The 24,879-nt window shown below is 39.3% G+C and overlaps 7 protein-coding genes across 9 annotated transcripts; 3 read left to right on the forward strand and 4 right to left on the reverse strand.

Moving 5' to 3' along the window:
- Positions 1-1,130: 1,130 nt before the first annotated feature.
- On the forward strand, positions 1,131-2,820 carry LOC137720326 (wound-induced protein 1-like). Its single transcript, XM_068459379.1, has one exon. It carries the CDS (start codon positions 1,558-1,560, stop codon positions 1,930-1,932), a length of 375 nt encoding a protein of 124 aa, XP_068315480.1. The 5' UTR covers positions 1,131-1,557; the 3' UTR covers positions 1,933-2,820.
- Positions 2,821-3,667: 847 nt separating this feature from the next.
- LOC137720841 (staphylococcal-like nuclease CAN2) lies at positions 3,668-6,098 on the reverse strand. Its single transcript, XM_068459949.1, has 9 exons — positions 5,788-6,098; positions 5,495-5,550; positions 5,040-5,154; positions 4,856-4,945; positions 4,581-4,768; positions 4,430-4,486; positions 4,188-4,347; positions 4,051-4,119; positions 3,668-3,920 (listed from the first exon to the last, which is right to left on the reverse strand). Exons 1-9 carry the CDS (start codon positions 5,953-5,955, stop codon positions 3,822-3,824), a joined length of 1,002 nt encoding a protein of 333 aa, XP_068316050.1. The 5' UTR covers positions 5,956-6,098; the 3' UTR covers positions 3,668-3,821.
- A 2,429-nt stretch (positions 6,099-8,527) lies between these two features.
- Positions 8,528-9,385, forward strand: LOC137720098 (copper transport protein ATX1). The gene is made up of 3 exons (XM_068459110.1): positions 8,528-8,669; positions 8,756-8,831; positions 9,032-9,385. The coding sequence occupies exons 1-3, from the start codon at positions 8,661-8,663 to the stop codon at positions 9,169-9,171; spliced, it is 225 nt and encodes a 74-aa protein (XP_068315211.1). The 5' UTR covers positions 8,528-8,660; the 3' UTR covers positions 9,172-9,385.
- Positions 9,386-9,393: 8 nt separating this feature from the next.
- LOC137720097 (protein EARLY RESPONSIVE TO DEHYDRATION 15-like) lies at positions 9,394-10,359 on the reverse strand. The gene is made up of 2 exons (XM_068459109.1): positions 9,973-10,359; positions 9,394-9,728 (listed from the first exon to the last, which is right to left on the reverse strand). The coding sequence occupies exons 1-2, from the start codon at positions 10,250-10,252 to the stop codon at positions 9,562-9,564; spliced, it is 447 nt and encodes a 148-aa protein (XP_068315210.1). The 5' UTR covers positions 10,253-10,359; the 3' UTR covers positions 9,394-9,561.
- Positions 10,360-10,652: 293 nt separating this feature from the next.
- On the forward strand, positions 10,653-14,427 carry LOC137720164 (cation/H(+) antiporter 15-like). The gene is made up of 3 exons (XM_068459178.1): positions 10,653-11,831; positions 12,067-13,068; positions 13,161-14,427. The coding sequence occupies exons 1-3, from the start codon at positions 11,592-11,594 to the stop codon at positions 14,364-14,366; spliced, it is 2,448 nt and encodes an 815-aa protein (XP_068315279.1). The 5' UTR covers positions 10,653-11,591; the 3' UTR covers positions 14,367-14,427.
- A 195-nt stretch (positions 14,428-14,622) lies between these two features.
- On the reverse strand, positions 14,623-19,192 carry LOC137720158 (protein RETICULATA-RELATED 5, chloroplastic-like). The gene is made up of 7 exons (XM_068459171.1): positions 18,355-19,192; positions 17,966-18,095; positions 17,235-17,765; positions 16,890-16,997; positions 16,206-16,754; positions 15,661-15,774; positions 14,623-15,250 (listed from the first exon to the last, which is right to left on the reverse strand). The coding sequence occupies exons 1-7, from the start codon at positions 19,050-19,052 to the stop codon at positions 15,092-15,094; spliced, it is 2,289 nt and encodes a 762-aa protein (XP_068315272.1). The 5' UTR covers positions 19,053-19,192; the 3' UTR covers positions 14,623-15,091.
- A 1,125-nt stretch (positions 19,193-20,317) lies between these two features.
- Positions 20,318-24,548, reverse strand: LOC137720161 (uncharacterized). Of its 3 annotated transcripts, XM_068459174.1 has the most exons (10): positions 24,304-24,548; positions 23,221-23,430; positions 22,817-22,890; positions 22,284-22,337; positions 21,657-21,911; positions 21,470-21,532; positions 20,956-21,024; positions 20,824-20,869; positions 20,598-20,682; positions 20,318-20,554 (listed from the first exon to the last, which is right to left on the reverse strand). In XM_068459174.1, the coding sequence occupies exons 1-9, from the start codon at positions 24,335-24,337 to the stop codon at positions 20,621-20,623; spliced, it is 867 nt and encodes a 288-aa protein (XP_068315275.1). In that variant the 5' UTR covers positions 24,338-24,548; the 3' UTR covers positions 20,318-20,554; positions 20,598-20,620. The 3 variants fall into 3 exon arrangements, with proteins under 3 accessions (XP_068315275.1, XP_068315277.1, XP_068315276.1); XM_068459176.1 differs by having other exon boundaries at positions 20,550-20,682; positions 22,817-22,881; XM_068459175.1 differs by having other exon boundaries at positions 20,550-20,682; positions 22,817-22,884.
- Positions 24,549-24,879: the final 331 nt, after the last annotated feature.

Genomic DNA, 24,879 nt, shown 5'->3' on the forward strand with positions numbered 1-24,879 from the left:
AGACTGTAGGTAAATTACCCCGACAACTAATCTAAAAGATGTTTGGTTTCACCGGCTATTTTTTTGTTATATTGGAAGGTTTCGAAACTTAAACCTAACATACTTTTACCCATGACCCTAGAAACATTTCAATTTCAACTAAACTTTGCAAGTGATGGATTGTTCTGCATTCTTAGTTCAAACTTTTTTGGTAGTGTAAACTAAAGTAATAATATATTCTTTATTAAAAAAATAAATATTAATTTTGAAAAAGGGCAAGTTTATCAACAAAAACAAAATTTTTTTTTAAACGATAGATTTGTCGGATTAAGAAGCCAACGAAGTTCGAATGCACGCTGTGATGCAAGGACAACATTCTTCTTCACTATTATGGTAAAGAGCCATTTGCAAAAATAAATTTTAAGAAAAACTAATGAAAAATGTTTGAAAACTTTGAGTTTTAACAATAAGGACAAAATAAAGAGTAAAAGTGAATAGTACCATGATTGACTTTTTAGTGTAAAAATATGATTTTTCGTTAAAATGAACAATATCGAGAATTTTTCGTTAAAACTCTCTAAATTTCAATCATAATGAACAATTTTTCTAGAATATAACAAAGCATCGAATACTTAAAAGATATAAATCACACAATTATAAATTCAAAAATTTACGTTTAGTAACCCACGAAGCCAATGGCGTAAGACTTTAGAGCCACCGATACATTAACGGAGTAACGGAACTAGGTGGGTCCCGAACGGAAAGAGAAGAAACAGGTGGCGCCAAAATGGTCAAGAAAAGTTGGCTCGACTGCTTCCTTCCCTCACCTTCCTCTCTCCCTGGCGATGCGTGTGCCTGAAAATTAAGGGCCACTCCATCGCATGCCAGCTGTTCCTCACCACCAAGCCTATAAGAGCACGCCACATCATTCATTCCCCCTACCTTATCCCTACAATAGAATCCGAATCCTCGCTGGATCCTCCTGTGAGATCTAGGATTCGTTAATCTTAATCAATCATTTATTGTACATTATTCAGTCATAAATTATTTTAAATATTTTTATTTAAAATCATATAAAAATTGTAATTGACGAAAACTAACTCTACAATATACAATGATAGAACACGATTCACAAATTTTCACGATCCTCCACAAAAAAATCAGAAGAGGAGCCAGTTGGCCTACGATAAGGTTGGATTTTCGTTGCCATGTCCGCGTAATTGGCGGTGAAAGGGCCATACTCCCCTGGCACCTCCACCATCCACCTGCTATAAAACCCCACCTTCATTTCCTTACCAGAGATCCCACTTCACATTTCCTCCCAATTCCATCTCTCCTTCCAAAGCCTCCACTTTCTCTCTCTAAAACCCTTTCTTTCTCGCTCTAAACCCGCCACAGAGGCCTAGGCAAGAACTGGCTAACTCTCTGGAAGCTCTGGAAGACGCTGAGTCCAGCAATCGAAGGGTGGTGCTCGCCCTTTATGACGCCCTGAGCTCCCGCGACGTCGACACGGTGCTCCAGATCGTCGCCCCCGACCTCGAGTGGTGGTTCCATGGTCCGCCGACCCACCAGTTCTTGATGCGCCTCCTCACCGGCTCCCAAAACGAATCGTTTCAGTTCGTCCCCGAGTCCATCGCCTCCTTCGGCCCCACCGTCCTCGTCGAGGGCTGCGACCGCGACTGCTCCATTTCCTGGGTCCACGCCTGGACCGTCGCCAGTGGTGTAGTCACCGGCGTCCGCGAGTACTTCAACACTACCCTCACTGTCACGCGCCTCGGAAACAACAGCCACAGAAACTCTCCCGCCTCCTCCGATAAATCCTCGTCTGGGTTTTCCTACAAGTCGTCGTCGTCGGCGGCCGAGATTACCTCGTTCCATCTCCCGTCGGTTTGGGAGAGCAGCGTCTCCAATCGGGCCGGGAAGTCCATGCCGGGTCTGGTCCTCGCAATTTAAAAAGCCATAATCCCCTGCGGTCCTGTGCAGTGGAGTCTAGTACTACTAAATAAGCGGGAGCTGAGGTGTCATAGCCTCATTGGCTGGCTATTACTCGTTATGAGCTGAAGTCCTACTGTACTCTTTTTCGCTTTTTGCCTTTTTCTTCTTTTTTTTTCTTCTGAAAGTTAGATTGTGTGTGGTGCTGGTGTTGGTGTAACCATGGGGTCGAGGTCCTTTTGGTCATATCCGGACGCGGCTGTAGCGGTGTTATGGTACTCTTCTATTTCAATAAAGACGTGTTTGCTTAATAATCTTTGGAGCTTTTTCGATTTTTATACTAATACTAATATGAATAGACAAAATAAAACGGAACTTTAACGAAAAGTTTCCGTACTGTTTACCTTAACGAAAAATCATAATTTTACGATAAAAAATTAAATTTTGTATTATTCACTTTACCTTTTATTTTATCATTTTCGTTAAAACTCAAAGTTTTCAAATTTTTTTCATAAATTTTTCTTAAATAAAACGTGAAAAGAAGAAGTAGATATTAAGGTAGATTTGGCGTGTAGGACTAAGCCAAGTTTATTGAAAAGAAAAACCTTAAGAAGTTTTTTAAAGCGGAACTCTTTATTGATTATCTGTTATCTCGTAATTTAATATTAATCTCAATGTAAATGTTATAAAATATTATGCTTATTTAACGTTAATTTATATGTCAACATTATAAAACACTGCTTTAGCCCTCCCTTGTCAACAACGATGCTTCGGATCTAAGTCTTGGAATCGGATCGGTGAAGCAAGTGTCCTTCCCATCAATGACAAAACCAATCAATCAAACAAAGTAATATGCTTTTGGGTTTTGATGGGCTGTGCATTTGATTAGGGGCATTACTACGAATGACGAAAACATTCATGGAATGTGTTCTTCATGGCTCGTTAGGACAGTGAGTGATACGCCTCCAGGTACTATCTCCCACCCTGATAGTGTTATTGTAATTGCTATAACAGATGAAAAAAAATTCATTATAAGAAAGCGAAAGACATGAACTTAGAAAGATCACGAAGTTTTCACGACTATACTTGACAATAAAACATATGGATTTGTTCGCAACAATGACAAAGTAAAAGATATATGAGATCATTTTCAACCGAAGGCTAGCCAGAAGACTTGTTTTTAGTCATGATGGCTCATTTTAACCCTATGGTCATCCAAGATATTAATATTTTAATGAATAGTACATGACCATATTTGCCTTCATCTCTAACCAAGGGTCAAAGGGCCATAGGGCTCATTTTAGCTCTGTCATAAAAAATCGTATCCAACTGAGGGCCAAAGAGTCAAACATAATTTATTATTTAAATTTAATGTTATTTCATACTGTGTAATGTTGTTTCAAGTTGTTTAATGTTGTTTCATGTTACTTAATTTAATTTAATGTTATATAATGGCTTAGGAAGTTATAGGAAAAAAATATAGAATTTAAAAATTTTGTAAATAAAAAAAAAAAAAAGCCCTACTATTCCTGTCGGATATAACCGACATGAATAAATACAATGCTGTCGGATATGACCGACAGGAATAATGAAAATTTTGGCCAGCCCGAAGGGCTGGTTGGCTGAGTTGGGCCAGCCGGTTGGCCCTTTGGTCCTTTTTTGTCCAGTGGATCCCACGAGCCCTTTGCCCTAGCTCTCGGCTGAAGACGATTTTCGAGCTATTTTCGGCTCTTTGACCCTTCATTTGGAGATCGACTGAGTATATGCGTAATCTTATTGTAAAAATCAAATGATGTGTATGTTTGTACCGTCCGGAGACAGAGACACCTCTTTTTCGCCCTATATAAACCTACTTTCTTGCTGTTACAGACATAATCTTATGTTCTGAATAATTTCCTTACAATAGCTCCTCATTTGCCTTCACGCTTATCCTTTCTCCAATCCCATGGCTTCTCAGGGTTTGACGAAGCCCACAACCCAACTCGCTGCGTCCGAGCCTGTTCTTCCCACTGTTGTGATTGAAACATGCGAAAATCAAATGTAGCTCTATACGAGTTCTTGCTGACATTATGTAGTTTTTCGTTGTATTAATCGCGCACTTCATCAAATAAGATACAGAATTTGTACGATTCTACTCACCCTTGCGAATTCTGGGCGTTTGTCGTAGGCTGCGTAATGCCATGCACACCCGTTCTTGAGCATTACTTCCTGGATGAGATCGTAAACGGATATCAATACTTGTTGGTGCTATATTAAAGTTAGCTGCCATATAATACCTGTACAAATGTGCCATTGCTGTATATGTCGCCTACACAGCGTCCATAACGATCTTCCCCGTAGATAAGAACCCTCAAGCACTTGCCCTGAATAAGCTTAACCAGCTCCTGTTTGGCTTCTTTTCCGTAGGGCATTGAACTCTCCGGCGCATCTATACCCCTGTTTTCTCTTCAGACTCAATTAACTTTCACTAGTAGGATATGTTGCAGCTAGTTGAAATCATATAAACAGATGATACTACCTCAGTCGGATCCTATACTTTCGGGCAAGGACCTCCTCGTTTTCAATGTTCAGTACCCTGAATGGAGGGGGAAAAGCAATTAGAAACCTTTTTCTGCATTGGAAATGATTAATTAAACGAAGTTAATGCAAGCGGCACATGAATATCCAACCGGTATCCAGCATCAATGATCTTCTGGTGAAGTGCATCTGCCCTTGTATAGTTCCTCACGGCGCGTGCTTCTGATCTTTCAATGGCAGCTGTTTGCACATCGCTCGGAACACAGGATGACTCCCTGGGATCCTCTGTGCTGACATAGACCGTCACTGTATCGCCATCTGCAATCGCTTTTTCATCAACCTGGTTTCATCAAAGTGAATCACCTATCAGAATTCCTAACTACTTTGCAGGCACCTGGTTGTGGTTAAAAGCAATAGTTTATATTACAGGTAGCGTCTGGAACTCAAACTTTACTCCTTTAGGCAATGATGTTGGATCCTCAGCAGAAATATTGAGGCCATAGAAAGCCAACACACCCTACAGATAAGCAATCACAAAAGCACTTTTACGTTACTGTATTTCATTAAAGTTGTGAAAAGCATGTAATGGTCGGAATTTTGTGGCAATGTACCTCAACATCCGCCTTTCGATGTCCTTTCAGGGTTTGTATGACAAGACTAGCCGCTTCTTCGGGTGTTCTTGGTGGCGGTTTTGCTTCCCTCCATGTCACAACTAGTTTTCTATACCTTTACAAAGTTGGGAATTTACAGAAATTTAACTCATATGGATATAAATTTCTCCACAGTCTGACCTTTTTTATTCATAATTGCAGATTAAGAGCCCGTTTAGACATGCTTTTGAAATAACTGAAAGCGTTTTTGATGAAAATATTTTTTGAACCAATTCTTAATAAAAATGCAAGTAAATTCTGAAAAAATATTTACATGCTTCCTGGAAGAAGCATAAGTTTAAGTACTTTTGGAACCAAAAAACATTTTCCCTAAAAAAAAACTTTCAGTAATTTTAAAAGCACATCCAAACAAACTAATGAGATAAATTGCAAATCGTTTGCTAATTAGTAATTACCAGTTAGCTTGAGCTTTCCTGGACGAGACAACATGCTGACCGAGCCCTTCTGGGACCTTAAAAATCACAAATATACAAAATTGAGAAGAAGAAAAAAAAAAAGTCAACTTTAAGAAAATGCGATCGAAATTAACAAAACCCAGAAACGTAAAAACCAAAAAATCATCATCCATTTACTCAGATTAAGCTTTTTACATATCGAAAGAACGAGAATTGCGAAGAAACAAACTGCATTTCCGACCTTAAGAACCGAAAAAGTGATTGAACGGTTGAATTAGTGGTCAAAAGGTTACCTGAGAGGTGATCTCGAAGTTGTAGAGGTCTTGGGCAAGAGCCGAAACGCCGACAGTGGTGGCGGAGACGCCGTGATGGCCAAGTGGATCAGAGTAGTCCCCGCCGGTGGTGGTGGGTTTGCAGCATTGGCCAAAGAGGAACCTTATGAAGCTTCCCAACAACCCCATTTCTCAAATTTCCCAGCAATCTTCTGAGCCTCCGGAGGCTCAGAGCTGTAAAGTAATTGGACCCAGAAGAAGCTGAACAAGCAAGAAAAAGGGAAGACTTTTTAGGTTGATGGAAAGGAGATTATAAATAAATCATTGGTTTTTGGTGAATTGGATGAAGCAAACAGGAAATTGCCAACCGATGAGATATGGAAGCGGAGAGAGGACGCAACGAATCATTGAACAGTTGGACACGTGGCGTGTTGTGGTGTTGTTGGTCAACGGTTAATGTCAGCATCCCAACTGGAAGATATTTGTTCAGTTCGGTTAGTTACTGAAATCAGTCTTTTTTTTATTTTTTTGGTAAAGGGGTTACTTTATTAGTAAAACACAACTTATTTACATGATTAAAGACCCAAATACATGGGAGAGGATTTCTCCGGACCCAAACCCTCCGGATCCTTCTTTAAAGGCCGTGTTGGCGTCGTGCTTCTCAAAGTCAGCATCGTGGCTTCTTCGGAGCTAGTTACTAGCAACGTCGTAATAGTCGTTGACGATCTTCTATATAGAAGTTTTCTATAAACATACAAGAAAAAAAGTGAAGAAGAAGACCCAGGAGTGAAGGAGAAGGATTATTGAAGAAGAGGAATTGAAGAAGAAGCAGCAGCAGAAAAGAAAGAAGAAGGAGGATTGGGAGAGTTTGGGTCCGAAGAGGATCCTCTCCCCAAATATATAAACTACACAAGAAAAAGACAGACTTCATATGATTTCAGATTTATGATTTTTGGAAGACATATGATATTTGAAGAAAGACCTAAAAATCAGCGATTCGAATCTTGAGTCCCATAAAAAATTGTATAAAAGAAATTGGTGCCACAAATCGTCCCCTGTATAATTGTATATAGCTAAATAAGCTTTACAAGTATACTATCATGATTTATTTCTTTTTTGTCTACGCAACTTGCACATGACTAACTGCTATGCGACCAAAGATATATCTTTTTTGGGTCTCCTAAGCATCAAAAGACAATAATAAGCGGTTAAGATTTTACTAAAAAGAGTTAGTTAAATCTTAACCGCTCATCATAAAAAATAATGTATGCAAAAAAATTATACATGTGATGAGTGTTGTAGTCAGATTAAATATAAGCGGCTTGTAAAGGATTTCAGCCCAACTGTCTAAAGAAGCCCAGCTTTCATGTACCTCAAGAGTAAAAGGATTTCCAATCTCAAGGCCTGCAACAAAATCTGTTGACCTGCCAGAAAAGTCATGGGCCTCCTTTCCATCCACACTGTCCACTCACGTTTGGTTCAAATTAGCATAATTTTTAGAGAGTTTTAACGAAAAACTATATTTTTATACTAAAAAGTCAATCCTAGTACTATTCATTTTACTCTTTATTTTGTCTTTATCATTAAAACTCAAAATTTTCGAGCCATTTTCATTAGTTTTTCTTAATTTTTCTTTTTTTATTTTGATCTCTGACAATGAAAATTGATAGGAATGGTCATAAGTTTATCTATCATAAATCATTTTGATTATTTCATAAAAAAATTGTCAATATCTTCGTTAAGGACAAAGTCTATCAATTTATAAGGATATTGATAAATTTTTCACAGTAAGCCAAAATGATTAACGCTGGACAAACTCAGGAAACACTTTTAATTTTTATTATCAGAGATTAAAGTAAAAAATTATGCTAATTTCAGAGACTATTTTGATTAAAAAACATAACAATGGATGACAGCAAAGTAATAATGGCACTAAGTTGGGGTCATGAACTCGAAAATGCCCTTAAAAAAATTAAAATAAAAAGAAATGTTCATGGTGGAAGACTATTAGTGGTCCTTTCCCATGTTATTCTTCCACCAAAATTCACGGTTCATTGTGCATTTCTCCGTGTGAACCGAATATTGCAACCCTCCAAAGTTTCGGTTTCCTTCAAATACATGTCGACACAAAGTACATACAATTTTTCACATCGTTACAACGATACATTGCCTTTTAGAAATACGTCACCACTGTCGATAATTTTAAACACCAAAATTATTACTTTTCGCAAAGTTTAAGCACTTAATGTGGACGCGTATTGAATGAAAATCGTCAATATAATGGGCCCTCGTTCTTGAATAAGTTTTGAATAAAACAATATATTCCCGTTCTTTGCCCCAACCAAACCCGGCAGCTTTCATGATATTTGCCCGCCCTACATGGCCCTGTTGCTTTCAAGCCAGAAATCAATAACATAGCAGCTTTACACAAAGTGGAAAATTTAAAATTTAAAATAACAATAAAGTTTTATTCCATTAAGTGAAGTCGACTGTATAAATTTTGTAATGTCGTTGCGCTCGGTATCGCTTCAAGTCTTTTGTTAATTTCAAGAACTCTTATGTATTTTCTGAGTTTATTCCAAATATCTCATTGCTTTGATCCTCTGTCTCATAACCGCATATTTTAATCAGAGCATATATAGATCTTTATTTTCGCATGTCTAAATCTCTCGTCTTTTCTTGATTGCGGCCACTTCTACTCTTTTGGAAAAAATTCCAGTCAATCAATTAAAGAATCCAATACCTCATTCACCACCGTTTATTAATATGTCTCAACTTTCGGTTCACTATGATAACACATCAAGAACGACCACCCTTATCTCTTCTCCTTCCCCCTTCCACCTCTTTCCACACTCAACAGTTTCCACTTTTTTGCTCAAATCCATCAAGATTAAATGGGAAATGTAAGCCAGATCCATCTTAAATTGCTGAAATTTTATGGCTTTTGATCTTGATTGAACTAATGGAGCCTATTTTTCTGTTGTTTTAGGTGGTGGAATTGAAGGTGGGCTTGCACTGCGAGGAATGCATCAAGAAAATCTTGAAGGCCATCAAGAAGATTGAAGGTAATTCATGTCTACTTTCATGCTTTAAACTACGGTGAAGAGCGTCAGGATCCACACCGTAAATGTGCGCACAAGCGAAGCAAGAACAACCATAACTAGTTTGCGCGCTTGCACGACTGATCCTAACACTCGCAAATAACATGTCCCTTAAACTACTTCCTACCAATTTTTTGATTGCTTCTGCTCTTTCTGGCTAGCAGATATTGAAACATACAACGTGGACACACAACTCAACAAGGTCACGGTGACCGGAAACGTTACGGAGGAAGAAGTCGTTAGGGTTCTTCAAAAGATTGGAAAGATGGCAAGCACTTGGGAAGGAGAGCAAGCAACCTCCTGAATCAGAATTTAATCACACAGCCTTCAGTTGCTAGCAAAACGGAAAATAATCAAATATTTCGATCGGACGGTCAGGAGAGACTCGATCTTCACTGCAGAGATGAATACTCTTAACCGCTCGAGCTAAACTGCAGCCCATGTAATCAGGCTTCTCACAGCCTTCAATTTTGTAATTTAATTTCTGTTTAAATAATAATTTTCCTTCCCAGAGTAAATTAGTTGCTTAAACAAGATCTAATTAGTCGCTAATTAGATTTAATTTATTGCTCAAATCAAAGTTACAAGCGGTAGAACACATGTAAATGAACAGACGGTGAAAGCTGGATACATGCTTTATCTACGAAAAAAAAGGCTACATCAAACTCGGTGATCCAGAGCCGACCGAATCGGTCTACCGCGGCTGCTGAATCGGCCTCGGACTCACTTTCACGTTGACAATCTTCGGAGCCTTTTCGATGTACCTCGGCACCTCCGCCGCGGGTCGGCCCTTCCGCCATTTCAGCAATCCCAACGATGCCAGCTCTTTCTTCAAGTCCTTCTCTTGTTCCTCCACCGCCGCTGCACACCACAAGATTTTAAACAGAGTCAGATCGGAAACTCGATCGAGTTGACTCAGAGTGAAAGGTACTAGACTCGTTAGGGACTGCTTCTGTAGGAAGCACTTCCGCTGCTTTTTCTAGGAGTGCTTTTGTTGGAAAATATTGAAATTTTTTGTTCACTCTTGAAAAAGCATTTGGATTGTTTACTGGGAAAGCACAAGTGCTTCTATGATCTAGAAGCAGTTATAGTTAGAAATACTTACGCTGAGTGCGGGGGGAGTGGTGGTGGTTCTCGACGTCGTCGAAGAAGGCGTCGATGTCGGGGAGGAGGTCAGGATCAAGAATATCGGGAAAGGCGGCGTCGTTTTGGGGATCTTGGAAGCGCTCCTTGAGCCAGTAGTCTTGGAACCAAGGGGAGGACTGAACCAGGGCCCACCATTCGGCGGAGAAGTCCTCCACCGTCCGATACGCCAGCGGCACGAACATCGGAGCGTTGGGATTCAGATTCGACGACGTCGTCGCGCTCCTGGAGATCACGTCCATGGCCAGTTCGCTGTTTGCTTTGCTTGCTGTCAATCTCGAAACGACGTCGCTGAGAGAGAGAGCGAGAGAGAGAGAGTGATACGTTTAAGGAGATGAACGAGCGGATAAGGATAAGAGTGGAAATATCTTACTATAAATAGGCAAATTAATGAGTAAATGCAGACAAATTAGTTAATATTTTAATTTAAAAGCGTAAAAATAGGGGGATTGGTCGGTTACTCACTTTTAGTGGCCCACAGTTTTTTTTTTTTTTTTGGTAACTACCCGCAGTTTTACTGGATTTCCCAATTTGCCCACTGAGGCCTGGAAATTTCTTTACTTTGTGACATATAGGCAGAGAGTGACGCAGGCCCACTGTTTTTTCATGCCACGAGAAAGCCACTTCGGTCTTATCCGCTCACTGGAGAATCCTAGAATGCATCGTTTCATGTCCTGTTCCAGGATTTTTAGCCGTTTGATCCTTATTAGTAGTCATTGTGTGTGTGTGTGTTTTTTTTTAACTAAAGATTTAGAGCTATGTTATGAGCCGGTTCATTCTCGAAAAATCTCCAATCTTGATTTTGACATTAACCATAATACGCTCTTGAAAGGTGGAATTCTAATGTATAATTAGCTAAAACTCCATTTTGTGCTAATGGTATAACGCACCTGCATTTGCTTCATGTGACGTTGTCTAATAGACACTGAGTTGCACCATAACGATGTATTGTGAGTTGCTCCCCAAATTGTGGTTGCTAAATCATGTGACGAATGGGTATGAGTATCGTGGAGAGTTAAAATTCAGTTTAAACTGCAAGGAGAGATTCAAACTTAGATACTTTCGAGCACACCTCCTTTTGCTAATGTGACCACGTTAATTATCATAAAATCCAAATAAATCAAAATTAACCAATTCTTCTTTCTAGTGCTTCATTAGTTAACATCATCAATCACTAGCTAGCAGTCGTATCAGTACGCTCTTTCCTAATCTATCACCTTGTAGCCAATAAAATTGTAGCCTTATTAATCTTTGGATTAATGTTACTAATTACCTTATATTTAGGTTAATAAATAATAAAAAATTAAAAAAAAATATATAGAATAATCATGCATGCTATAGCTAAACACCCGCAGTTTTCTAAAAGCTCGAATTTAGATTATCTATTTTGTAGGATATAGCTCACCCGTCAAAGACTTAAATTCCCAAAATATCAGCTTCACCTCCCATTCCTCTCTCCGACTCTGTGTGTTTGTGTATGGTACCTGTTGCATTCACTTCTTCTTTCTTCGATTTTTCAGTATCTTTCTTTCGTTCTTCCTTTCTTTTTCTTCTTCCTCTTCCTTGTGGTGCCCAGCCCAGATGGGCTTGGAGATAAATACGTTGGTTACAGATATAGAACAGGCCATAGACAATGTGAGTTTGGTGTGCCAAGCTCCCCACGGCAGCATTGTTTCCGGTGGACTAGGACGCTATCACAACCCTCTCAGATCCTCTACGTCTCTTTTTCTGCTGCAGTTATCTGCCATTGCCATTGTTTCCCAGTTGATCAATCTCTGCCTCAAACCCATGGGACAGTCCACCATCGTTTCTCAGATGTTTGTACGATTTCAATCTCTACATTAACAAAACCTGTACCTACATTTGGACACCATTTCTATATGAACTAATTCGCCATGCTTTCTTTTTGTTGCATTAAAAAGGGTAAAATTAAAAGGAAGCACAGCATAAAATTAACTCGAAAATCAGCGTGTATTATTCTGTATGAACAGAGGATGATTATGTAGCTATATATTCCGTGTGTATCTAACAAATCGAAAATGTTTACCTTCTTCAGGGTGGTGTAATATTTGGGCCATCACTTCTGGGGCACAGAAAGGAAATTGCAAACACCATCTTCCCGATAAAAGGCGCTAATGTGTTTGAAACTATTTCAACATTCGGCCTCATGTTCTTCCTTTTTTCAATAGGAGTGAAGATGAATGCAGGCAGAATGATAAGGCCTGAACGAAGAGTGGTTGCCATTGCACTTTCAATGTTCTTCTTCACCTTGGCACTCCCCTTATGCCTAGCCATGACAATGAGAAAATATGTTGCAATGGACGAGACCCTTAAGACGGCTCTCCCAACTATAACTGCAGCACAGGCTGTATCGGGTTCCCCTGTGATTGGTTGTTTACTAACCGAGCTCAAGCTAATGAACACAGACCTTGGCCGCCTGGCCCTCTCTGTAACAATGTTTGCCGATGTTATTGGCATCAGCATGGTTGGGATTGCCATGGCAATTTTGGGTAACAAGACAAAAAGTGCGTTAGTTCCAGCTTTGGAAATAATAACAGCAGCAGTTTTTATTCTTTCGATTATATATGTGTTCAGGCCAACAATTCTATGGATGCTAAACCGTATAGAGGAAGGGAAATCTGTCAAGGAGTCATATATCATTACCATTTTCCTGTTTGTTCTTGTGTGCGGATTTCTCAGTGAGCTCGTCAGCCAGCATTACCTGCTGGGACCTCTAGTGCTTGGTTTTGTCGTGCCTGAAGGGCCACCTTTGGGATCTGCATTGGTGATGAAGTTGGAAATTATGGCTACAGGATTGTTCTACCCAAGTTACCTTGCCAATAGCGGGCTGAGGACAAACATCTTCAGGATTAATCCTCAGTCTACGTGGATTATGGGGTTTCTTGTTCTCTTTTCTGCCCTGGTGAAGATAGGAGCAGTAATGTTACCAGCCACCTATTTTGATGTCCCTACACATGAAGCTTTTGTGCTCGGCATTATCCTTAACGCAAAAGGCATCACTGAGCTTGTTATGTTCAATATCTGGAAGCAAGGCAAGGTCTGAATCTCAATCACTAATTTAAACTATCTTTTTCTCTAATTGTTTTCAGTACGATGCTCACCTCGGATGATATGATGAATCTTTTACAGATTCTGACTGATCAAGAATTCGCGCTGTCCGTGTTCTCAGTGATAGTGATGACAGCAATTGTAACACCTTTGATAAAGTTTCTTTATGATCCTTCAAACAAATACACAGCACTTAAAAGAAGTACTATCCAGCATTTGAAGCGCGAGTCAGAGCTCCAAATCCTGGCCTGTATCGACAACCACGACAATGTTCCCACTGTCATAAACGTACTGGAGATATCAAATGCCACAGAAGAGAACCCTGTTGCAGTCATAGGACTCGTCCTCACCGAGCTTGTGGGGCGAACCAACCCTATTCTTGTGGCACACCAACCCCATGACAACTTGGACAACAATACAGCCATGTCCTGCCATATTGTCAAAGCACTGAGGCAGTACGAGCAGCATAACGAAGGGTGCGTATCCCTCCAAGCATTCACTTCCATCTCACAGTATATAACAATGCATGAGGATGTTTGCCGGGTAGCATTAGAGAATAGGGTTAACCTGGTGATCCTGCCATTTCACAAGCAATGGGCAGTAGATGGCAGCATTGGGGCAGTGAACCGAGCTCTCCGGTCCATGAACAAGAATGTCCTCGAAATGGCGCCTTGCTCGGTCGGAATTCTCATTGACCGGGGACTGCTAGCAGGGACGGTGTCAGTTCTAACCAGCCAGTATATATTCCATGTTGCTGTGATCTTCATTGGTGGTGCAGACGATGCAGAGGCACTAGCCTATGGTGCTCGCATGGCAAGACATCGGAGCGTGGATTTAACAGTTGCCCGGTTGCTTCTCTTTGGTGATGAAAACAGTAAAGAACGGAAGCGGGACACTGACCTGGTTGATGAATACCGGCTAGCTAATGCAGACAATGAGCGGTTTGTTGTCGTGGAAGAGCTGGTAAGAGATGGAGCAAGATTGTCTGCTGTTATCAAATCAATGGTGGATTGTTTTGATTTGATATTGGTAGGCATGCACCATCAGGACTCCCCACTTCTTTCGGGGCTTGGTGAGTGGAGTGAGTGCCCGGAGCTTGGAATCATCGGGGATATGCTTGCTTCCTCGGATTTTCATTGCTCAGTTTCTGTACTAGTGTTGCAGCAACAGAGAATAGGAGGGAAACCAGTTAGTCGGAATCAACCAGTTGACAGAGAACCACTAATTCAGGATGCACCACCTGAGGAAACAGTAAGAGGATCCTGGACAATTACAGTTAATGAATAGGAAATAGAGTTTAGAAACTCTTCCTTTCTCATATTCTTCTTTTCTCTATCAACTTAACCCCCATTCATTTTTCTGTAAATGATACCATTTTGGGTTCTTTTTGTACTTTGTTTTTCAAGAGTAACATAATGTAATTTTCCGAAGAAAAAGGAAAAAACAAAACAAAACTCTTAACAAGGGAGTGTTATTAACCAAAGATAGAATTTATATTCATCCTCTACATACATACTAGTACATTCATAAAAAAACCTTTGACAGAAAATCAACTCCTCGTCCCCTTGCGGCATATGGATCACCTGCAAAGTATCAGTCTCTGATATTTCGATTAGTTCAGTAACATCTGGGGAGAAATGTCCAAATGTTGAAGAGAAAATATTTGCACGTCGAGGTTTCTCCATTCATTTTGTTTATGAGATAATTTCAATCTATTTTCTTTCCTAGTACCTCCTACCTACAGATTAGATGAGATTCGGAAACTATTCTCACGCACTGAGCATTTAATTCCATAATACTGCTTTTGTGATCACCAAAATTGACAGAATTGTAATAGTGATCACCAATATTGACAGAACTGTATTACATTAAGGAATTTACAACAGGGGACGTAACCGAATTGATACATGTAAAGCTAAGGACCAAAATCCGTTTCTTTGAGATCTCTCCCAGCAGATTTTAAAGAAAATTCTGCAAACTAGTATGAAGATCTAAAGTGGGAAAATATCACCTCATTTACTTTGGATTTCATCTAAACTTGTCTCCTCCGTGTTGTTACCTTCCAGTGCTGGCATTTGGTTAGTAGAATCGGGTATTTCTGGCATTTGGTGAGAGGATGACTCGCTCTTCTGAGATTGTAGTCCAGTAAAGCGTGCAAGATCAATCCATTGCTGCAGCAGTAAAAATGAAACATTGAAAATGACATTGGGAGAAAAATTGATCTAACGGCATACAAACTAAGTGTGTCACGATTTTTACCAAAGGTTTTTATAAACAACAGTGCACTATCATCAGTCTACATAATTACAAATTAATACAATAGTGGGACAAGCCAGATACTCTAAGACACATACACACATAACTACAAATTATTTTCTAAAAGACGTTCTGAAAAGATCTGCACTTTCCACTCTGACAAATATACACTTTAAAAACATAGCGGCCATAATTACAAATACAGTAACGGGATGAGCCAGGTATTTATGCTTCCAGTAAGAGTGATAATATGGTTGCCATGGCTAAGTTGATCTTTGAAAAATTAAAGGAATTTTAACTTGCAGAATATCAAGATGATTCTGACCTGAGTTCCCCAATACGAGTTTATTGTCCGAGAAACAAAAGACAGCAGATTTACAAGTAATGTTTGAGAAGCAAACTCGTCAGAAATTCGATGCTCTATTACTCCAGCAATAATCTGCATCAGAATTAAGTTTCAAGTTAATGCCAAAAGGAAACATAAGACATGATTAAGAATTTACGATGTATAAATATGCTTTCGTTTTGTTATATTGAAGAGAAAACTTGTCCTAGATAATCTTTGGTTGACGTTATGAGCTTCATTTCAATTTATAATCTTTGGATGTCCCACAGGTTGTAGCTGGCTCTCACTTCAACAACAAACAACAACAAAGCCTTTTCCCACTAAGTGGGGTTGGCTGAATGATAAAAAAGAAAGAATTTTTGTGGGCATCGGTTTCACAAGAATGTTGAGATATATACCCATTTTCCTTATTCATTCTCATGGGTTTCACCATTACTGTAAAAAAACTGTTTCCCTGTATCTTCCATTTTTATTCTCAAAAAAAGAATAAAAGAAGAAAACAAGATGGCAAGTACTTTCTTTACCTGATAACGGAGATTTGCTGATGTTCCGAGAAAGGATGAATAAATTATTGCTGTTTTAAGTATTGGAGTTCTTTTCTTTTCCTGATCACTAATCAGAGTTGGATTAATGAATTTGCGAACAGCAAACAAACCATTTGAGGCAGCAACAGCCGCAATGCTTGAAATGAATCCAACACCAGCTAATTTTAAACCACCCAGAAACACAGATGCAAGTCTATAATTGATACTCCAATCCTTCCCCACAAGATTCTTCTGAAACGCATTATCTGGGATGGACCCAAGGAGACCTTTAATGGCATCCATGCCATCAGGCGCGTTCATCTCATCGGCATATGAAAGGAATGACAATGTTGGGGCGGGAAGCCACACTGTAAAGAAATCAACCACTAATCCCCTTAGAGTATCTGTAAAAACATAGTTCAGCTCTTCAAAGAAATTTTCTCTGCGCTTCTCATACTGTGCTATGAGAGTAGTAGTTAATGATATAGCTTCTTCTATAGCTAATCTATTCAAGAATTTAGGATCTGCCAACAATCTTTCCCTGAAACCCTGCACGAAGATGAGCAATAGTAAACTTGTGTGCTCTTCAGAATTTGCTTCACTGTCATCAATTGGTTTTCACCTTTCGATCTGATATAAATATGACAAACTATTCTAAAGATCAAAAGTTTCAAATTCGCACACCTGGAAACGTTGAGCAAGTTCTGCTAGAAGAGGATACTGCTCCAGATCAAAGAAGTTCTGTAATACCTTTGGGGATACCAAACCAAGATCCAGTCCTTTCTGAAGGTCCTGAAAAGCATGCCACAGTTTAGTGTTCTCGAGAGATGGAAAGCAACACCATTAAAGTCAGTTGATATTTTCGAAAAGCAGATGTAATGTGCAAAGCCACTGCATAAGACACCTCACCCCAGTTACCCAAATGCCATTTGAAAAAGGTGAAGTTTTAGTTAAATAAGCAACTGATGTGGTTTAGAATGATCCTTCTTTTTTCTTGGAAGTTAAAAATTGGCAAAGAACCCTACTGACCTGTGGAAGGGCTTCTCGCCTCCTGCCTGCTGCATTCATAACTCGAGCAATTTCAGCACGATCAAAACAATTCCTGCTGCAGGTTCTGGCAGCAGAATACCACAGGAAATCAGCAACAGGAACTTCTCCCTCTCGTCGTATGTGCTGTCTTTCAGGATCAAGTAATATAACTACTTGGTTTTTCTTTTGCAACTTCTTTGAAATTCTGGCCGGCAGCCCAGTCCCTCTAATCCCATATTTAACATGGCTTGCACCTGTCACCACCACTAGCATACCATTTGCTCCTCCATCCACCATGGCCTTTAAAATAATCTGGGACATAGTATAATCCTCAACCACTCTTGCTTGCGCAGAAAGATACGAGCTTGGCCCAAAAGGAGCAGATTGACTCCGGGAATTTGAATCAACTGGTGGTCTACGTGTGATAGAAGTGAAGCCTGATATGAAGCCTGAACCCGCTGGAGGAGCATATGTTTTTCGATCAGCCTCTGAAAGCCCACTAATTCCCTCTGCTTGGACAGTCCTTAAAACCTACGAATTATTCACTCATTAACCTACTGCACACCCTCTAAATTTACAAGGCAGAATCAAACAATCTTACAATACAATCTTAAATACTCACATTTCTCATGTTACCCAATTTTTCAAATTTGGATTATAAGCTATATACCATCATACATTGATGCTAGTTGATTTGACTTACAAGTTAAAAGAACAAAGTTTAAGAGTACCTTGAGTGGAGTTCCACAAGCCACAAGCCGAATTCCGTTATCCCGACAGTAACTCAGAAGAGGTTCATACTCCTGCCAGCGTTGAGATGGCCAATGTGATGTGTAGGACTTCAAAGCTTCTCCATCTATGCTGTGCCATCATATATACACAGACATCAATATATGCAATACGGAAATATACATGCCAGTGTGAATTGTAACTCGCTTTCCAACAACCAAAAGTGCTTCTGGCAGCATTTAGCAAAAAAATTTAAAATGCTTCTGCATCATGAAAGTGCTTTATGGAGAAGCACCTCCTTACTACTCAGGCACTTAGATATGAAATTTCAGTACGCATTTAATAAAAACACTTCTTGCAAAAGTGCTTATGAACAGAAGTGCTTCCTAACCTTTTGTCCATGTACTGATTGAGCTGGTCCTGGAGATTACAAGGAAATGCTTCAAGAGCCAAAGATAATGCTCGCTCACTCTCCAAACACTTTTTCCCCATATTCTTCACAATCTCCAGCTCCAATTCTTTGTCGTCGTGAATCGGAACCTGTTCGGCTTCGCCTAAATACACAATACGAGCATTCATCACTTTCTCCCACACCTTGCCCTTGTCCTTCCCCATCGCCATTGGCTCTCCGATCACCGACGCGTCGTATATTCTCGACGTTATCGCATCCTCCTCCTCCTTCTCCTCTGCTCTCGGCACCGGTACTGTCTGCGAGGGTGACGGCGGCGGCGATGTAAAAGGCGCGTCCTCGGCGCTCGCTACCGTCGATTTCAGAAACCACGCGCCCAGCGCCAGCGTCGGCGCGAGTAGCACGTGCCGCCTCGTATGGAGCGGGCCCCGTCGAGCTTCGTCAGAATAATCAGCATTTTCTACTGAGCTACCGGTATCCTGATCTGAAATTTCGGGCTGGTTTCGGCGGAGAACTGCGGAGATGCTGGTGCGGCGGCGTTTACCGTATGAAACTCGCCGGGGAAATTGTACTGTGGCCGGTAATTGCCGGCGAAGAGAGAGCTCCGGCGAGGCTCGTGGAGGAGATGTTACGTGAAGCGGGCCAGTCGTGGCGAATCCTCTGTTAGCGTGGGGCTTCATTTTTGTTTTCGCCGCGAGCGCAAATGCTCAACTGCTCAGTCACACATCTCTCCGCGAGAGAGAGAGAGAGAGAGAGAGAATTTTCCGATATTAAGAAATAAGGGCTTTTTCTGTACGTTATTCGTTAATATTTTAGCGCGCCTTCAATAGTTGAGTTTTTCTTTGTCACATAAATTCGAAAATGTTTGGAAAATACTTTTTTGGATGGTAAAAACAAAACATTTATCAATTTGGTCTCAAAGAGGATTGCGGTGGCCTCCCCTCCTCCTTAATTTTTTTTTTTTTTTTTTTACCAAATAAAATATCAATTTTATCCGAGTTTTCTTGACCTTCTCATTCTTATCTGCCAGGTACACAAGTTTTGAGTGGTGCCAATTTGAACATTTTGTTATGTCAATTTTATCCAAATACAATTCTCCTATTAAATCATTTTTGTTGGTCTAAATCATTGTTATAAAAATCTTCGTTTACGGTGCCACTATACTGATTAATTCTTAGGCGTTTAAGATTAAGAAATTGTGTCTAGATTTGTCCAGATGCTCGTCTGGTCTGCCTAGGCGTCCCTACCTAGGTTACGACTATTACTTAAATAGAAAATATATAACTACATTTTATTTTTCAATAAATTATAATAGACTTGTTGAATGCTTAGATGAACATTCATTATTTGCATGTTTGTTCTCTATATTTTCAATATTTTGTAATACTTTATAATTTATGTCACTATATTTTGCTAAATTAAAGCTAAAAAAGGGCCTAGACCCTTGCCTAGGCTTTAGGCCTCTAAAAGGGATCCTCTCCGGATCCCTTCTACCAAATCCTACCAATCAACAAATTCAATCCTTTGAAATTTGATCCAACAGCTAAAAACAAGAAGACCTGGATTTGTTGATTGGTAGAATTTGATGAAAATGATCCGAAGATGATCCATTTCTTTATGTCCCTACCTGCCGTCCGACTAGCATAGCGCATTATAGAACCATTGTCTAAATAATATAAAACATTTTGTTAGCCCTTCCTTTGTATTTGTTTTCGTTTTCTTGTTGATTCTTAATTAGAACGCCGAGCAGGAGGCATGCATCAACATTGTCTCGTTGGCTATAGCAGATATACTCTCTCTATAACCCTTCTAAGTCTTTCATTAACACTATGTGCCGGTGTAACAGTCTCATCCAAGAATTTTTGAAACCCAGGGATTTTTAAAAGATGTTTGCCGAACAAAGCTGCGTTTAGTGGTAAAGTTTTCCTCCATTAGCAAACAAATCTAGCATGTAACCTCTTACAACAAACAAAACAGTACGTCTAACACAACGATTATACAAGCTCAATCGAGTTATTGCTTGATCTACAAGACTACAACAGTCAATTTTACTGACCAGAATATCAAAGTACAACTCGTAAAATACGCTTGACCTCTAATGCGACAAGGTAAAATAGACGACGGAAATAATGACTCTGGAAAACTGCAAAGCTTCGGAGCTCTTCAACAGCAATTACAGGGAGAGAGAGAGAGAGAGAGAGAGAGAGAGAGAGAGAGAGAGAGAGAGAGAGAGAGAGAGAGAGGGAGCTCACTGGATACCGGGAAATGAGGGCAAGACAGCAATAAGGGGGTCTCCGAAACCAACGGCTTCTGCAAATCATTAACAATCCAAATAAACGTATATGAGAGCCATCGTAGCCTTTTAGATTAAGTTCACAATATACGACCCTATTTATGACAAATTTGATAACATTAAACTACTGGATTGAAAAATGATAATAGTAACTATACCTCCGTCGTTGAAGAGGAGCTTCAAAACTTCTCCACCCAAATCAGTCTGCTCAACACATCAAGAATCCGGCATGAGTGATATGTCTATCATGAAACACTTGCTATTTAAGGGAACTGAAATGGAAAACGTACCTTCACAGGAAGTTCGGTGCCAAACTGATCCACATATCCAACTACCTGTCCTTGCTTGATCAAATCACCCTGTAAAGTTTGGAATCAAGAGAAGCGAGATTGATGTTATGTTGCCAAGTTGGTTATACAAAATGCGTTCCTACATTCAGTATTTGGATAAGAAATCAAGATTCCGAGACACTGTTATGAGACTTAAATCCTAATAGCAGTTGCAATAAAAGCACCCACAGAATCGGTGGTAGTCTGTAAAGTGGGACTTATTCAGACTTGAATCTTATTACCAAAAACGCAATCTTCTAGATAGATATGTGTACTTACTAATCAGTTGAGTTCTTAATTTACCCAACTAAATGACGAGTTTAGAAGAATCCTCTGGGAGCATTATATTGTATGTAGAAATATTTTTCTAGATAACACACGAATGACATATTAGGTGAATCTCCTATTAAAATTACAGCAAAAAATAAAAATAAATAAATAAATGTTGAACCAAACATTGGTATGCAAGTGATACCTCTTTACAGATAGGAGGTTGCTTCTTTCCTTTCACAGTTCTTCCCCTGCGGAATGAACCAACCTGGAACCAGCAAGAAATGAAAGATGAAAGTGAGCCCTAGATGATATATCGTAGGTATTGTTCTGGACAGAGTAAAAGAAGTTAAAGAACCAAATTGTTTCTCGAACATAGGAACAACACATACCGTTGGAGAAGAAACTAGACCATATCCATTAGCACCAGAAGCCTCCAAGGCTGCTAATCTTGATGACTTGTCTGCAGATACGTTTGTAAATGGAGTGGTTTTTTCAGAAGATTTTGGTGGTGATGCTGGAGGGGGAGCAGGAGTTGAATCCATAGGTGCAGATGGAACAGGAGGTGGTGTTGCTGGCGAGATGCTAGGCACTGGGGCACTGGTGCCTGCAATGTTCCGCTTCAAATGCATTTCAAAGTCTCCAACCTAACACAAAGATATGCATGACCAATCAAAGAAGAGAACGTAATACAAACCAAAATGTGCCGATGACAATCAACTCTAGACACCCCAGTAAAATAGTAGAAGCCCGAGAGAACTAATGAACTTTTAACCAGGTGTTCAATCCATGATCTACCACTACAATGTTTTATTTATGTCCCCTATGCCTTTAACTCCATGGATACACTAAAAAATGTACTCATCATTACCTTAACATATTGAGTACGCAGTGCTTTTCGGATTCTTAACAAAGATCTGACTTTGTTTTTACTATAAAATCATGCTTTATGTACACATGAAGCAACAACAATAGATTTTTCAGGAGTACCAATTTGCTTGATGGGCGTTGATATTTACCTTAAGTTTCAGTTCAGCAACCTCAGTCTCATCACAAACTTCCAGCATCAGTGCCTGATGATAAAGACAACTACGTGTCAAACCAGACGGTTGTGCAAAAGCATTAGAAGCAGGATCAATATCGATATGAATAGAATCTAATAAAATTTTAATGAATAAGATAGAAGCATAGTTGAAGCACAGTCGGGGACAAAGCTAAAGCATGAAGTACAAGTCGACCAAATTTATACCAATTTTCAGTTGAGAATCTTGCATCAAAACGTTCAAGTAACAATTTGCAATATCATAACATAAGAAGCAATCATAACAAAGCAAGATTTAGGATTACTTTCAGTATAACCCTAATATATAATGATTAATCTCTCTATGTGAAATTCTGAATTGTTAACATACAATACCTTCACAAATCTATTAATGAAGGAAATAATTAATTATGCTACAATCACAAAGAACAAAAGGTCATACAACAAAATCAAGAATTCCTGGTTCAATTATTAATTTTTTTGTTTATGTAAAATCGTAAATATTCTCACCTCAAATCCTCTAGGAAAAATTGCAGGTTGGGTAGCTTTTTCTGATGAGCCTTGTGGTTTACTATCTGCTGAAACTGCCCAACATCAAATATCTTTAAGATGGAAATTAAAAGTTTTACTCAAGACTTTGATATATTGACATTTTAGCATGTATAAGCAAATTTAAAGAAAAATGATAAGCCAATGTTTAAGAAACAGAAACTAAAAAGAAAGAAATCAGATCCAGATCCAGATGTAAACTATATTCTCTCCAAAAAAAAAAATTATCTTCACATGTAACAATGTAACGGAAATCAGGCTTTACAAATATCCAAGAGAAAACATCACGAGTCATTGATTAATTCAAATTGCACTCATAAATACAAACTTGCTAGTTACTGAATATTGTTTAGACATAAACATACCGCTGGAATTTTCACTCTTGGTAGCGTCAGATGTCTTCACACATGATACTAGCACTCCCTTTCGCTTTTGTGAAGAATAAATGAACTTCTCACTAACCAACGAGCCTTGGAAATATGACCTACTTGGCACGGGCCTTCTGGTATTGTGCACAGGCAACATACCAGGCTTGTCAAGCAAGGACCGGACATGGGAAACTGTGCCTACAGAACCTGAAATGTGACATTGTCATGTCAGATTCCAACAATTGATCAAAGTTTAACGATCACTGAACAGTTTTCACTTCGTAAAGTAACGTAGAAAGATTATGCATATACAATTTCAAATCCTTCGTATGCATGCTTTATTATTCCAAACAGGACGGTTTCATGCAATGATAAAATTGAATGATTGATTACGAGGCAATATGTAAAATTGTTTCACACAACGACGAATATTACAAAAATTGTCATGTTGCATTCAAAATTCAGCATTCAAAGAGATAAGGCCCATATAAGCCTTTTCACGCGGTATGTCTTGTGGATTCGCTACTCCTTTCTGAATGAAGCAAATGACGGTACAATTCAAGTTTTACCACATCATTTGAACAAGTTTCAATTCAGCATGCTTTGTTAAATTAGATCCATTCAGCTCCAGGAAGAAAAAAAAACGATGTCTATATTCGTTATCCTCATCATACAAATCCGTGCCGGTTGAAGATAACAGGAAAACAAAAAAAAATCACCAGATCTCAAACAATTGGAACCTAATTTCTTACTTCAACATCCATATTTCTTCTAGCATTACCTTAATTTCACGAAAACAGTGTGCGCAAGAACCAACTAAGCTTAATCCTCCAGAACCAATCAAAATAAACTCAATTCTTCCATTTCTTCTAAAAAATCACCACAGTTCGATTCCTCATGAATCAATTCATTCAGAAAATCAAAATCTAAGACAATTAAACAGCTAAAATTGTTTTTTTCGAGAAAAAAAAAAGAAGCTCAAATTGTTTAACACTAATGCTTAAGCTTCAAACATATACAAATTTATATCATGTGTGCATGTATGTAGGAATGAACATAGAGAGAGAGAGAGAGAGTTACAGTTGAAGGATCGGAGAGCGGCGGAGGACTCCATTGGCGGAAAGGAAAATGCAGACGAGAGAGATTTCCGGTGATTTGGACGAACCAGAAACGGTGGAATCGGGACGAGACGGGAATTTATAATTTTATAGAGAAGTTTTGGGGGCAAAATCGAGAGCTTAAAGAGAATGAAGCGATACTATGCGGTGTGTTTGGTTAAGCACAGTTGTTGGGGAGATTGATCTTCGAAATGTCCGCCTCCCCCATCAGTTTCTCCGTTTTAAGTTTTCATTGCTTGTCGCTAACTTGCGCCGGGGTGTGCTCCCTCTCACGTGGCACTTATCCGTCGCTCCTTGATCGAGGAAGTATTGAGTGCGGCGGGTTGCAGAATTGCACATGTGTACTGACACGAGTACATGAAGTGATTCTTTATTTACGGACGAATCCCTTTTCACAAAATCCTGTCAATTTACTAATTCGGATTTTTGTAATTTAATTAAATGGTTAAAAATAAGGGATTTTTAAAAAATTTATAATAAGTTTAGCCATTGAATCAAATTTTAAGGATTCGGATTTATTGATTGATAAGATTTGATA

The sequence above is a fragment of the Pyrus communis genome, chromosome 16, assembly GCF_963583255.1.
Source record: "Pyrus communis chromosome 16, drPyrComm1.1, whole genome shotgun sequence".
NCBI classification, from domain to species: domain Eukaryota; kingdom Viridiplantae; phylum Streptophyta; class Magnoliopsida; order Rosales; family Rosaceae; genus Pyrus; species Pyrus communis.

Coding starts and splice junctions, on each gene's coding strand:
- LOC137720326 (XM_068459379.1), top strand. CDS start 1,558: ATGCGCCTCCTCACCGGCTCCCAAAACGAATCGTTTCAGTTCGTCCCC.
- LOC137720841 (XM_068459949.1), bottom strand. CDS start 5,955: ATGGGGTTGTTGGGAAGCTTCATAAGGTTCCTCTTTGGCCAATGCTGC. Junction 4,946..5,039: donor ATCGAAAGGCGGATGTTGAG/GTACATTGCCAC, acceptor GCTTATCTGTAG/GGTGTGTTGGCTTTCTATGG. Junction 4,769..4,855: donor TTGAGTTCCAGACGCTACCT/GTAATATAAACT, acceptor TGATGAAACCAG/GTTGATGAAAAAGCGATTGC.
- LOC137720098 (XM_068459110.1), top strand. Junction 8,832..9,031: donor GGCCATCAAGAAGATTGAAG/GTAATTCATGTC, acceptor TCTGGCTAGCAG/ATATTGAAACATACAACGTG.
- LOC137720097 (XM_068459109.1), bottom strand. CDS start 10,252: ATGGACGTGATCTCCAGGAGCGCGACGACGTCGTCGAATCTGAATCCC. Junction 9,729..9,972: donor CCACTCCCCCCGCACTCAGC/GTAAGTATTTCT, acceptor TGTGGTGTGCAG/CGGCGGTGGAGGAACAAGAG.
- LOC137720164 (XM_068459178.1), top strand. CDS start 11,592: ATGGGCTTGGAGATAAATACGTTGGTTACAGATATAGAACAGGCCATA. Junction 11,832..12,066: donor CCATCGTTTCTCAGATGTTT/GTACGATTTCAA, acceptor TACCTTCTTCAG/GGTGGTGTAATATTTGGGCC. Junction 13,069..13,160: donor ATATCTGGAAGCAAGGCAAG/GTCTGAATCTCA, acceptor AATCTTTTACAG/ATTCTGACTGATCAAGAATT.
- LOC137720158 (XM_068459171.1), bottom strand. CDS start 19,052: ATGAAGCCCCACGCTAACAGAGGATTCGCCACGACTGGCCCGCTTCAC. Junction 16,998..17,234: donor GGCGAGAAGCCCTTCCACAG/GTCAGTAGGGTT, acceptor CATGCTTTTCAG/GACCTTCAGAAAGGACTGGA. Junction 16,755..16,889: donor AACTTGCTCAACGTTTCCAG/GTGTGCGAATTT, acceptor ATCTTCGTGCAG/GGTTTCAGGGAAAGATTGTT.
- LOC137720161 (XM_068459174.1), bottom strand. CDS start 24,337: ATGGAGTCCTCCGCCGCTCTCCGATCCTTCAACT. Junction 23,431..24,303: donor CGCTCTCCGATCCTTCAACT/GTAACTCTCTCT, acceptor GTCACATTTCAG/GTTCTGTAGGCACAGTTTCC. Junction 21,912..22,283: donor TTGCTGAACTGAAACTTAAG/GTAAATATCAAC, acceptor TCTTTGTGTTAG/GTTGGAGACTTTGAAATGCA.